This window comes from Erithacus rubecula (genome assembly GCF_903797595.1).
Source record: "Erithacus rubecula genome assembly, chromosome: 20".
NCBI classification, from domain to species: domain Eukaryota; kingdom Metazoa; phylum Chordata; class Aves; order Passeriformes; family Muscicapidae; genus Erithacus; species Erithacus rubecula.
Genome location: NC_136672.1, coordinates 5,910,500 through 5,923,658, shown reverse-complemented (window position 1 = coordinate 5,923,658; position 13,159 = coordinate 5,910,500). Strand labels below are relative to the sequence as shown.

Sequence of the window (13,159 nt, the reverse complement as noted above, 5' to 3'; positions counted from 1 at the left end):
TCCTGCAGGAACACGTGCAGAACACCCTGCAGAACATCCTGCAGAACACCCTGCAGAACATCCTGCAGGAACACCTTGCAGAACACCCTGCAGGAACACCCTGCAGGAACACCCTGCGGAACACCCTGCGGAACACCCTGCAGGAACACCCTGCAGGAACACCCTGCAGGAACACCCTGCGGAACACCCTGCAGGAACACCCTGCAGAACATCCTGCAGGAACACCCTGCAGAACACCCTGCAGAACATCCTGCAGGAACACCCTGCAGAACATCCTGCAGGAACACCCTGCAGCAACCTCCCCTGCCCCAGCAGCGCTCTGCCAGCACTCTGCTCTCCTGCTTTACTGTCCCTCGTGGTCCCTTACAGTGTCCCGGCTCTCCTGGTCGCTTGGTGGGCACCGGGCAGCGCCCAGCGCCCGCTGCAGCTGCCACAGCAGGTCGGGCAGCAGCGAGTCCAGCACGGCCAGCCCGGCCCAGGTGCACCGCAGCCCGCTGGAAAGAGGGGCTGGTGAGAGCCCTGGGGAGACCCCCCGCCCTGCCCACGCTCCGGGGCTCACCCGCTGTCCAGGACGAGCCAGCCCGACTGCTGCAGCGCCCGAGCCTCCCCTGGCTCCCCAAACACATCCTGCAGGCTGAGCTGCGGGGAGAAATGCCCCCAGCGCTGTGCCAGGGCGAGAGAGGCTTGTTAGTGATGGGGCACCAGCATCCCAGTACCCAAAGGAGCTGCAGCAGGGCTTTGGTGAACAGAATGGAGTCACAGGAAAAGGGAAAGGGCAGAATTGGATTAGGTATTGGGAAGAAATTCTCCTGTGAGGGTGGTGAGGCCCTGACACAGGTTGCCCAGAGAAACTGGGCATATCATATCATATCAGGGATATCATATCCCTGGAAATGTTCAAAGCCAGGTTGGACATGGCTTGGAGCAATGTGGCCTAGTGGAAGGTTTCCCTGCCCAGGTGGTGGAAGGAGATGGGCTTTAAGGTCCCACCCAATCCAAACCATTCTATGATGAGCACCGGGTGGATGTGGGGTGTCCCTCACCTCGTGTGTGATGCCTTCATCTGTGCGCAGTCCCAGGCTGAGCAGCTCCTCCAGCCTGTGGGGACACGGAGAGCTGTGGGGCAGCACAGACCAGGAGGGGGCACGGGGGGACCCCAGTACTCACTGCTGCAGAGGGTTTAGCACGGCCCGACTCCTGGTGCCGTGTCCCTGGCTCTGCACCTCCCGCATCCAGGTAACGGGCTCCGGGGTCTGCACACGCGCCTCCCGGCTGCAGCCGCCCTCACCCCGCAGCACAAAGCGCCCGTGTGCCCCTGCAGCAGCCAGACAGGGGGACAAGAGTGTTCACAAGGCACATGGCCACACACTCCCCCCCACTGGCCCCCATCACCCCTTACCTGGCCCCACACCGATGTACTCATCAGCCCGCCAGTAGGAGAGGTTGTGGGTGCTGAGGGCGCCCTGGGAGAGAGCCCTGGGGTGAGAGCTGAGCCTGTTGGGAGACCAGCATGACATGGGGGGACACAGCATGGGGGGCACCCCACCTTCCGTGCAAAATTGGAGACCTCATAGTGGCGGAAGCCGGTGGCCACCAGGACGTTCCGGGCAGTCTCGTACATGTCAGCCAGCAGATCCTGGGGGGGTGCAGGCAGGGCTCCCCCCCGGACCTGTGCTGCCAGCGCCGTGCCCCGCTCCAGCGTCAGCTGGTACAGGGAGATGTGGTCGTCACAGAGCCCCAGGGCTGCCTCCAGCCGCTGGCCCCAGGCATCCCGGCTCTGCCCCGGCAGCCCGAACAGCAGGTCCATGGAGGTTCGGCCAGGGAAGAGCCCCCGAGCCGCTTCCACAGCCTGCCGTGCCTCTGCCGCTGTGTGCTCCCGGCCCAGCATCCTCAGCTCGGCGTCATCCAGCGACTGCGGAGGGAGCACAGTGACAGCGGTGTCCCCCGGGCGCTGCGGGGGCTGCGGCGGGGACAGCCCGTCTCACCTGGACGCCGATGGAGAGGCGGTTCACCCCGGCTGCCCTGAAGCCGGCAAGGCGCGATGCGCTGGCGGAGCTGGGGTTGGCCTCCAGCGTGACCTCAGCGGCAGCAGGAAGGTGGGCAGCGCCCGCCACGGCCTCCAGCACCGCCGCCACCGTGCCGGGGCTGGCCAGGCTGGGGGTGCCCCCGCCGAAAAACACGGAGGTGACGCTGCAGGGCAGAGGGTGGGGAGCTGCAGGTGGGCAGGAAGGGCGCAGCTGTGCCCATTCTGAGCCCATCCCGTGCACGCACCTGTGCACCTGGCTGAGGCGGAGCAGGGTCTGCGCCTCCCGCACCAGGCAGGCGCGCACGGCCGCCTCGTCCAGCGCCCGCACCACGTACGTGTTGAAGTTGCAGTAGGAGCAGCGCTTGCGGCAGTACGGCCACTGCGGGCACGGGGCGTGTGGGGCACGGCCCTGCCCTCACCCCCAGGCATCCACCGTGAGGGGAACAGCCCAACCCAGTGCATGCACCCCAGTGCCCCCGCACCTCCCCACAAGGCACACGACCCACAGGTGTGTCGCTTCGTGCGCACGGCTCGGGGACCCCTCAGCTCCGGCCAGCCCCAAGACTGTACACGGATGTCCTACACGCAGCCACGTGTGTGCGAGCCCCGAGGAGCCGCATTCACCTTGCACCTGTGCCAGCCCCGCGCCCCTCAGTGTGTACGAGTCCCAGGACGCACGTGTGCAAACCGTGACTCCCCGTGCACCCCGCACACACACGAGCCCCGGGGTCCCCCCGTGTCCCCGCTCACGTGCACATAGAGCGCGGCTGTGGCGGGGGCGGCCGCTTGTTGGACCGGCTCCGGTGCCGGTTCCACGGCAGGACCCGGGGCCAGTGCTCGTCCCGGGCCGCCCCCGCCGGGCAGAGCCGCAGCGAGAGCCGCCAGCTTCCTTGTGCACCCCCGCGCCGCCGCCATGGCCCCGCGGCACCGCCCGCACCGGGCGGGCACCGGGCGGGGCCGGGGCGGGGCGCAGGGACCGGGGGAGGGACCGGAGACACGGTCCGGCTCTGCGAGGAGCTGTGCGCGGGATGCTCGCTGTGAATGACACGGTGCTGCGGTCAGTGTCCTGCCCCGGAGCCGGGAATTCCGGAGTCAGTGTCCTGTCCCGGTGCGGGGATGCCAGGGACGCTGTCACCCCGCAGTGTCCTCCCCCAGTGTCCTCCCCAGCCGCACGGTCCGAACGAGCTTTAGGACCTACCCCCGCATCCTTCCCCGGCTGCTCCTCGGGGCCGGGAAGGGTTTTCCAGCGTTGCGGCGGAGGAAGGTGGCCTGTCCCCACTCAGGGTTGTGCAAACACCCTGACGTTACTAGTTGTGTCTATTAATAGACACGAGGAACTCCGAAATCCCCATGACAAAGACTGTGACTGTAGATTCCCCTTCCCAGGCCAGAAACGGGTAGCTGGGTGTAACCCAGCCCTGATGTCACCTTCCCGCACCGGAGTTTCCGAGCAGGCAGCGAGTTCTATAAGAGTGGGACTCAGGCACGGCCGGGTGGAAGCCATGGAGCGAGCCGGGAGCACTGCACACACCGAGACCTCTCTGCCAGCCAAGAGGGCCAGCTTCTACTCCTCCGTGAGTATTTACAGCCGGGGATGCATCCTCCCAGGGGCTGGGAAGGGGCAGGGGCACCGGGGAAGGTGTCCTGGAAGGAGCAGGAGTGGGGTGGCAGGGGCTGTTTCCCTGTGCTGGCTGTGACCAGGATTTACTGTTTTCTCAGCAGTGTGTCTGTCCTCACCAGCCAGGGCTGATGTCACCTTCATTCCTTATCCACTGCCCCACACCTACGGTGAGTACGTGGGGCACCTGTGGGCAGAGCAGGGGTTGTGCCAAGGATGGAGGTATTGATCAGGGAGGGGAGGAGAAGCTCCACTCACTGCAGGCCTGTTCTGCACCTGGGTTAGTGCTCTGGGAAGCAAAAGAAGGTAAGCAGTCCTTCCCTAGACATCAGTCTCAGAGGCTCTCTGTGTCCCCAAGGTCCCTGGCTGTAGTTACTGTCATGCAGAACATTCCCTGGTTAGGTTACAAAGGTAACCAGGGAAGGGAGGAGACCCGAGTGAAACATGTTAAGGATCAGTGCTGAAACCAACCCACGAGCAGTGTGGGAACAGAAGAGGAACTTGCTGCAAAGACACTGTACAGAAGAACTCTGCCACAAACCATCCGTGTTTTTTTTCTCTCAGAATGCAGACGTGGACCAGGGACTTGTCCCCACGGTCTGCTTCCATGGGTAGAGCCCACAACCAGCTGCAAGGTGAAGGATTGAGACCTCACTGATGCTTCTCCTCTCCCCCTGCTCCCACTGCCCTCCACCACGGGAGAAGCCACAGCAGGGAGGGGGTCCAGCCCCAGCTCTGCTTGGAAAGGAACCAGCAGGGAGACAGCAGGAGGTCAGCAAAAGTTGGCAGCAACATTATCTGCTTTCCAGCTGGGGTGGGGCACTCCTGCTGGCCAAGAGGAGGTCTGCTGTCCTTCCTCTCACAGGAGTGTTTCATGGTTGGGAGGTACCAAATAACTCCCGTAAAATGCTGTCCCAGGGCTTGGCTCTGCTTCACGCTGCCAATGGGACAGGAATTTTGGTATTTCTGCAACAACCTTACTGTCTATCTTGTTTAAAACAACAAAATAAATAAAGCTTTGTGTACCTTGGAGAAGTTTTTTGGTTTTTTTTTTGGAAACACCTAGGGGAGGTGTGGGAACAGAGTGAGTTTTAGGGAGCCCCAATGCAAAGTCTCATTCGACTGAGCTTGAAATGAGGGGCAGGGGGTTCAGAGCTCTTAAATGATGAGAAGTCTCACAACATCCAAGAAGAAAAGGCATCACCTACCCTGGGAAGCCAGACCAGGGCATTTGGATTTAAGAGTGTCAATAAAATACCCACCAGCATCTCAACTTTTCATCATTTCAACTCCTGTGAAATGGCTGCAGCCAAATTGCTCAGAGACACACAAAACTTTTAAACCTTCATAAGGTCCTTCAGTAACTGGACAGAATTCCAGAAATAAGCATCCCTTCCTCACAAACACTGTTTCTGTTGGCAAAGAAACAAGCCCAACTGGGGCAAAAAAAGTTGTTCTGTTTTATTGACTAAAAGTGCCATCAGCCAGGGAGGGGAAGTCTCCACTGCTTAGTCCAAGGCACAGGTGAAAAGCAGACTCAGAGCTGACTGCAGTGGGGCTGGTTTGTCCTGGTTTTTGATCTGCCTTCCCAACCTCAGAGCTGCAGGTGCTTCTCCATCTGCTCCCTCAACTTGTATTTCTGAATCTGGAGGAGAGGGCAGAGAGGAGAGAGGCTCAGAGAGGAGCTGGGACAGAATGCCAGGGTTGCTGCCCTGCCCCAGCCCCCTCTTACCTTGCCTGAGACAGTGAGGGGGTACTGGCTCACAAACACAACATAATGTGGGATCTTGAAATGAGCAATCTGGGAAGAGAAAAAACAGGGCAACACAACCTGAGAGGAACAGCCTGCCACTGACAGGGCTCTAAATCCATGGGCTTTCATCCACCAGTCCCCAGCAGCCACTGGGTGTACTGGTCTGGAAGGAAACTGAGGACTGGGAACGCACCTTCCCTTTGCAGAAAGCTTTGATCTCCTCCTGGGTGCAGTCCTGCCCAGCCCGCAGCCTGATGCAGGCACAGATCTCTTCTCCCATCTTCGAATCCTTCACACCAACCACCTGGTGGGGACAGATGGAGAGTGTCACCCTTGGGGACATCCCACAGGGTCTGTGTGCTGGCCCTTGTGTGTTGCCTGACCCCACACCACAGGGTGATAGAGCTCTGTGGATGTAACATGGACCTGGCATCCCTCTGCTTCCAAAAATCTGGGGCAAAGGGTATCACAAACAACAAGGTGACTTGATAGGCTGCCACGAGTGCTTTGGGATCTCCAGATGGAATGGCAGGGGAGAGATGAGGTTGAATTAGAGGATTATTTGAAGCCCTTATAACCACAGATCTCAGTGGGCCATTGCCTGTAACAGCAGGAAATGGGCTTCCCAAGCCTGACCTCTCTCCAAAGTTTGCTCCCACTATTCCACAAGAATCCTACTGTCACTCCCTGCCTTGAACCAGTATCTCAAACTGCTGGAGACACGTTGATCCTTCTGAGTCCAGAGCAGTGACAGAAAGCCCCAGAAACCACATAAACAGGGCTGGTTTGCAACCCATCTGCACTGGGACTGCTCCAAAGAGAGATGCTTGCCTGGCATAGGCAGAACTCTGACTAAATAACCAGTTTATTTATGGGGAAACTTGTCTGGCACAAACCCTGGAGAACAATCCCAGCAGACGGGGAGCAGCTGCTCAATCCTGGAAATCTTTGCTGTCTTGTGAAGGAGTGAAACAAAGTCTCACTCCTCATCTCCAGGGACTTGTTGGAAGAGTCTTCCAGGATGTCAGGGTTGAGCAATTATCACTAAAAACTGTCCTTCCAGACTGCTTTCTGAGTAAGAATTTCAGAGGGAGCTATGAAAGCAGGCAGTTTAAACCTGAAAAATGACAGGCACTTTGCAGATGTGCAGCTGGAACACAAGGGGATTGCCACAATCCATATGCTTCAAGGTAGGAGCTCTGCCTGCCCTTTCCATCCCATGAGCCTCTCACTCCTCCTTGCTAACCAATATTACATGGAATTTGATGGTGAAAACAGGGAAAGACAACAAGCTTCCAAGCAGTAATCCCAGAAGCTTTATGTACAGGATTCCCAAAAACAGCTGCTCACCCATCCCACCTCCTCCACTCACCTGGACCTCCTCAACCTTGGGGTGGGTGTGGAGGAACTGCTCGAGTTCTGCTGGGTAGATGTTCTCTCCTCCCCGGATAATCATGTCCTTGCACCGCCCTATAATCCTGCAGTAGCCATGCTCATCCAGGCTGGCCAGGTCCCTGCAATGACAACACCCTTCTGGTCCTGCCCCAGCTGGGTGCAAGAATGGCTGGTGCTCCCACCCAGCCAGGGTGGGATCAGAGGATAATGGCTGAGATGCCACCTGAACACATGGAAGAGGTCAAAGGGCTCCTGTTACAGAAATTTTCAGTGTCCACACAAGCAGCAGGGTTAGGGGGAGACAATGTCTGCTCTGCCCTGTACCCCCACAATCCCTCCATCCACGTGGCCAGTGACAATCCCCCTCTCCAGGGACATCACACCAAGGGCTCTGTGCTAGAAGCAGTTCTGAAATGTCACAGACAGATCAGAGGGATAAGCTGGGGTAGTTTTCTCTACTTTGGAAATCTCAGCCTTGCATTCCTATACATACCCACGCATCCCCATCCAGTGTCATCCTGTGGGACCGTCTGGGAGAACTGGGGCTGTTCTCAGACTCACCCTGTCTTGTACCACCTCTCAGCAGTGATCACTTCACTGGTCCTGGCAGGCTCATCCCAGTAGCCCAGCATGACACAGTAGCCACGGATCAGAAGCTCCCCAGGAGCATTCAGAGGCACAGGCTGCCCTGTCTCTGGATCCTCAATTTTTGCCTGGAAGACAAGAAGGGCTTAGTTAGACACAGTGGCAGGCAGGGAGGATGGAGTGAGGTCTGCTGGACCTGGAGCATGAGGGAAAGGTCATGGTCACCTCTGTGTGGGGGAAGATGCACCCCACAGTGTCAGTTCTCCGCTCGATGCTGTCGCTGGGGAACCCCATGAAGGTGACAGGGCTGTTTTCTGTGGTCCCATAGGCAACCTGCAAACAGGAGAGGAAATGTGACTCCAGGGGAAAGGGGAGCACACAGCTTGAGGCACAGGAAAGACAAAGCTGGTCATGAGTGCAGGGGAGAGTGGGGTGTGGGGAAGATGCTCTGCTCTGCTGCCTGTGCATGGGCCTCTGGACACTTCTGCCAGTCTTGGACAAACAGGAGCAAAAGCACCACTGCACCTGCCTGCCATGGCCTTCTTCACCTCCCTCACAGTGCTCCAGACCCCATCACCCACAGCACTTGGGGTGTCATGTACCTTATCTGGTATTCTTGGATGCCTCCAGGATATGCCATACTCTTTTTCAGCCCTTGCTTCTCTGAGCACTGTCTCTTGCCTCCACACAATCTCTGCCAAACACTGATTTTGCCTTGCTGCCCTTGCAGCCAAGGTGCTGAGTTCACCTTGCATGTCTAACAAGTCAGGGAATATAGGACATCACTTTGGAAAAACCCTGGAGCCAGCAGCAGACTGTGGGAGACAGTGTGTCCTGCAGCATGGCTGCTTGCTGCAGGTCCTTTTGTGCAGACATCAGCCCCTGTAACCCCTGTAAGAGCATCACGAGGTCACTCAGTGCTTGGCAGAGCTGCCCTTGCAGACCCAAAGCCTCACAGTGGGACAAACACTTCTTGCTGCTAAACCTCCCTCACAGCTAATCCCGATGGCAGGCTCTGAGCCACCTCAGCTGAAGGTCACTTCTCCTTAGAGGAAAATTCCAGTGCTTTTTGCCGAGCTCAGTGGCCAGGCTGAGGTGGCAGGAGGTGCCCTGGGCAGCTCTGAGCTGCACCAACAGCACCATCTCTGGGATTGCTGCTACATCCCAGCTCTTGGGAGCTGTGTTTCAGCAGTGGGAGCTGCTAGAGCACTGCTCTGGTGTCTCTGACTCAGAGTAATGTCACCCCAGTGATGTCACCCCAGTAATGTCACCTGTGGCTGCTTTGCTGGGAGAGCATGGCTGTGAAAGGGCTGATGTGGGAAGCATTTCCTCATTTTTCTTCCAGCTCTCCAGATTGACAGGTGAGCAGCTCTGACCCACCATATTGCCCTGGCAGCCAGATCTGCTCAGTTCCTTCACAGTAAATGCCCAGGTGTGCCATGGTCATGGCTTGGGGCTCACCCAACTCCAGACACTGTGCCCCAAAATAATGTGGGGCTTTGCAAAGGACTGTGATGAAGCATGTCAACAAGGATGAAAATATCCTGAATGAGCTGAAAACACCACTGGTATAGTGCACAACAGTGTGTAATAACAGTGGAGCTCTTGGCTCTTCCCACTGCATGGAGCTGCTGCAGGATCTCATGTTGGGCACAGTCTGTCACGATATTCTGTTGACTGCACCAGGGTCAGCATGAATCCAGGCTGGAGCCTGCTTTTATCCAGGAATCTGGAAGACAACCTCTCCAGGATGCTGCAAGGACCATCTGGTGCAGACTGCTCTGCTGGGAGCCTGGCAGCCCCCAGGACCAGGCTGGTGCTCCCAGGCACAGGGACAGCTTCCCAGCCGGGTGCAAACCCACAGCGTCTCATGCTCAGACTGCATTGCTCTCCCACCCACTAATACAAGTCCTGTGGCTGGATCAAATGACTGGCCAGACCCAAATCCAAGACCTTAAACACTTATTAAAAATCCCAGTGCCTTTGTTTTTTTGTTTTGGATGAATTGCAGTGTTGGTCCCAGGATCCCAGCCAAGCCCTGAGTCAATCCTTGCTGCCTCTCTGGGTTGCTCCAGCAGTTTAATTGGATGCAGGAGCAGGCAGCTCCCTGGAAGGATGATCCTGAGTGCTGTGGCTCACCAGGCTCCTCCAGATGCCTGGCACAGTGCCCTGTACCCCAAACACCAGCTATTGATGCCTTGGCCTGTGGCTTGTCCCCATAAACACCCTCACACCCTCAGGAATGGGCTTCCCAACTGCTCCAGAGAGCAAAACAGGTCTGAACCTCCAGCCCCTCATCTGCTTCCCAACCACTGCTTTCACACCAGCACATCACTCTGTAGCTGGACACCAGGATGTTGTTCCAGATCTTTCCAAGATGTTATCTCCCTCTTAGGATGGTTTTCCCCAGCTGTATTCCTGGGATGGAGGCAGGGGATGGAGCAAACCCTTGTGCCAGCACTGCTGTCCTTCCCACCCCTTATCTGACACGTGGACCATCCAACATGTCCATTGTCAGCAGCAGATGAAATAACACTTCCACAAAATTCCACACAGCAATTTAAACTTGGAGATATCCATGAAGATTCCTAGCCTTCATGACCCAAAGGGACACTTAACATCATTCAGCCTTGTCATCTGGTGTAATTCAGTCCAGAAAACCTCACCCAATAATTTCAGTGTCAGCTCCATAATTTCCACTGGGGCTGTATCTGGTGTCAAAGCAAAGCTTTCCAGAGGCAAAGATTCCAGCTTGAACACTTGGCTTTGAGAGGAGCTACACAAATACAAAATATAATTGACTGCAAAGCCTTTTTTTACTGTAGGACCACAAGTGATCCCCCAACACCCAGACCAGTCCTGCCCTCAGTGATGACAAGGACAGCTCCAAAACAAACTGCTGCCTAACTTGCTCCTACCAACAAGAGATTCATTCTTTGTGAATCCCAAGCCTCTGTATAAACCAGGAATAAAAAGAACATCTTAGCAGAACTGTGTTTTTTAAAGCACATTTCCCAAACATTTCCTGCTAGTGCTGTTCAAATACTGGTCACTGTGGAGCAGGCAAAACGGCCTGAAGAGGGAAGCATCTAAAAATTAAAAATAAAGTAAAAACAATCAGACTCCAGTCTCTTTAGTAAACATTTGGGAGGCAGGCTGATCTGGTGGGGACTATGGGGACTCTGAAGACCCTGGGTTCTTCCCAACTGTGCTGCTTATTTACTGCATAGCTTGGAACAAGACACATCAGCCCTCTGCTCCTTGGGTTTCCCCTGCATTCAACAGCAATAAAAACACCCAGTGCCCTCCACATCCTGCTGCTAAAGGCTGTAATGAAAAGGCTGGGATTTGTACCACCAGTACCCAAAGGGGGTTATACTGGGTGGGACTAGAGCAGAGGGTCAGGGCTGCAGGAGGGCAGAGTTCCTTGGAGGAGATCCTGCCCTGGACCTGAGGGAGGATCTTCATACTCCTCACCACCCTCTGGCTGTGCCACGCTGGAGGATGATGATGGCAGGGCTTGAACTGCCAAACTAAAGCCTACAGAGACTGAGCTTTGCTGGACACAAGATTGGCCTCAGGAAAAAAGCAGCAAATTGACTGTGAAATAACAGGGATTTTCAGACTTCAAAGGGGGCATAATGAACAACAGAAAACAGACTGGCAGCCCAAGAGAAGTGCTCAGGGATGTCTAAGAGGCCCTTTGAACCCCTCTCAGTGTAACATGCTGGATGGATCTAATTATCCCTAAACCCATGTCGAGTGTCTGGTCTTGGATATCTCCACCAGGGTCAACCCCAGCCTTTCCCATCACAGCCAGCTCCAAATCATTCTCAACTGAGAAACAACCTTCCCTCACTCAGCTGCTCACTGCCAAGATCACCCTAAACTCTTTTGTCCCCTGGGGACATGTATCCCCTTGCTTTGGGGATATCCTGCTATCCCAAATTGTATTGGAATATTCCTGAACCTCCAACTTTGCTGCTGCAAAAAACAACTTCTGATCACATCCAGCCTGTGTCACACCAGGATCTCATTTCCCTCCCCAGCAACAGTACCATCTTTGTGTCAAAAACATCAGGACACAAACAAACAGGTCTTGCAGGACAAATCTCCAAGGCTACTCTATTGACATCTCTCCCCACCATGAGAGCTGCCAGACAGTCCCAGTTTGGATGGGGCTTAAAACAAATCCCAAAAATATGAGGTGCCCAAAGCACCTTCTTTGTGCTGTGGCATGCAATGGCTTTGCCTCAGGAGGAGACCAAAAGGACAACCCAGTGTGCCCAGGCTGAGACTGCACTGGGAATGAATCTCCTGTTTTGCCCACTGAGGACAAGCTGCTCCTCGTGGTCTGCAGTTAAAGCAGCCTCTCTTCTCTCCAGGCCAAGCAGAAGCTTTGAGGCTTGGAAGTGTTTCCCCCTTCCAGCCAGCAGTGCAGAAGTGCTGCCCAGTGGCAACCAGCAGACACATGGACAGTACTGGTTTATCCACAGTATGATAAAAGGTCTTTGCTGTGCAATTAACTCCATCCTCCCTAGTGCTGATGTCAACGCATTTGGGAAAAGCAAAATTAAAAGGAAAAAGTGAGAGAAAATATACAAAGTGCCACGTGAAGGTAGAAAACCACTGGTTTGGGGTATTGGGATGGTCAAAGCTATTGGAGAAGGAAACTCAGCAAAAATCTAGGGGCAAAGGTAACATCCCTATGGATTTGGAGAGCTCAGCTCCCACCAAACACATGGCTGGAAGTCCAGAATCTTGTTTCTTCATGAGGCACTTTAAATGCTTTCACAGCCCATTTCCACAGCTACAGAAACCACCTACTCATCAGGTCCTCCCCAAAAACAAGCTAAGGTGGGATGGGGAGGCCAAGGACAAGCAGAGATGTTGTCACCACATGGAGCCCACTTTCCATTTTGAGAACAGAGGGGACTAATGGCTGGGGAGCATTTGGGAAAATCAGAAGTCTTGCATGGATCAGCTCCACAAGGGAAGAGGGCTCTGCAAACCAGGACTGCCCTGGCCAGAGCAGTGGGATGCTGGGGAACATCTGATGCCCTGCAGGGTGGACATGGCAGGGCTGGGAGAGGCTGTAAGGGCTGGGTGAGCTCCACAGGAGAGGCCAAGAGCCTCACCCAGCAGCTGCTGGAATCAGCAGAAGGGAAGGGTGGGTGGATGTCAGTGGGGAGCCAAACTGGCAGCAGATCAATGGAGGTCATGCTACAGTGGAACAAAACCATCAGGAGGGTGGACCCACATCACCTCCTCCAGCTCAACAACTGCAGTGATGAGGATCCTTCAAGGATTTTAAATAAAAATGGCAACTCAAGTGTGGACACAGAGCCCTGCATGCCACTGCTGGGACAGGAAAGCCTCTGGGACTCCCCTCTGCCCACCCACCACTGCTCCTCCAACTCTGCCTGGAGTGTCCTCTGCTCTTGGGACAAACCCATGGGGCACTGCAGAACTTGCACCTTCTCTCACCCTGCTCCCAACCCAGCACCAGTGCCAGGGGCTCAGCTCCATAAGAGCTGGGGCACCCCAGGACACCCCCAGAAGCTGCCTGAGCCCCCACCCTCAGCCAAAATGAGGAGAGCTGCACCCCAAGGCAGCTGCACTGCTGCCACTCCAAGAAGGTGATTGCAAGTCTGCACTGTAACATGAAACCAGATCTGGAGCCCCTAAAAGCTACAGAATCAGGCTGAAAAGAGCAAAGGACTATTATAACTATGGAGCTGTCTTGAGATGCCAGAACTCTTCATACTAAAATTAAGATAAA

The 13,159-nt window shown here is 55.7% G+C and overlaps 2 protein-coding genes and 1 long non-coding RNA gene across 5 annotated transcripts in view; 1 reads left to right on the top strand and 2 right to left on the bottom strand.

Annotated features, from left to right (window-relative positions):
- Positions 1 to 302: 302 nt before the first annotated feature.
- Positions 303 to 2,976, bottom strand: RSAD1 (radical S-adenosyl methionine domain containing 1). The gene is made up of 9 exons (XM_079323314.1): positions 2,777 to 2,976; positions 2,272 to 2,405; positions 1,986 to 2,190; positions 1,547 to 1,912; positions 1,400 to 1,463; positions 1,168 to 1,315; positions 1,044 to 1,098; positions 560 to 663; positions 303 to 494 (listed from the first exon to the last, which is right to left on the bottom strand). The coding sequence occupies exons 1-9, from the start codon at positions 2,939 to 2,941 to the stop codon at positions 344 to 346; spliced, it is 1,392 nt and encodes a 463-aa protein (XP_079179440.1). The 5' UTR covers positions 2,942 to 2,976; the 3' UTR covers positions 303 to 343.
- A 10-nt stretch (positions 2,977 to 2,986) lies between these two features.
- On the top strand, positions 2,987 to 4,672 carry LOC306810592. Of its 2 annotated transcripts, none has more exons than XR_013776486.1 (3): positions 2,987 to 3,600; positions 3,749 to 3,814; positions 4,209 to 4,672. It is a non-coding gene; the product is annotated as an uncharacterized lncRNA (long non-coding RNA). The 2 variants fall into 2 exon arrangements; XR_013776487.1 differs by having other exon boundaries at positions 3,746 to 3,814.
- A 152-nt stretch (positions 4,673 to 4,824) lies between these two features.
- The window catches only part of ACSF2 (acyl-CoA synthetase family member 2), a 35,713-nt gene continuing 27,378 nt past the window's right edge, over positions 4,825 to 13,159 (bottom strand). Inside the window, exons 11-17 of one of the 2 annotated variants that reach the window (XR_013776485.1) lie at positions 7,603 to 7,710; positions 7,354 to 7,505; positions 6,770 to 6,911; positions 5,591 to 5,701; positions 5,377 to 5,445; positions 5,167 to 5,289; positions 4,825 to 5,036 (exon numbers count right to left, since the gene is read on the bottom strand). Coding sequence is in view for 1 of the 2 variants with exons in the window: in XM_079323312.1 (XP_079179438.1) it covers positions 5,239 to 5,289; positions 5,377 to 5,445; positions 5,591 to 5,701; positions 6,770 to 6,911; positions 7,354 to 7,505; positions 7,603 to 7,710 (633 nt within the window). In the remaining variant the exon portion in view is untranslated. Of the gene's footprint in view, positions 5,037 to 5,088; positions 5,290 to 5,376; positions 5,446 to 5,590; positions 5,702 to 6,769; positions 6,912 to 7,353; positions 7,506 to 7,602; positions 7,711 to 13,159 lie in introns of those variants that run through there. The other variant, XM_079323312.1, reaches the window with a different exon arrangement.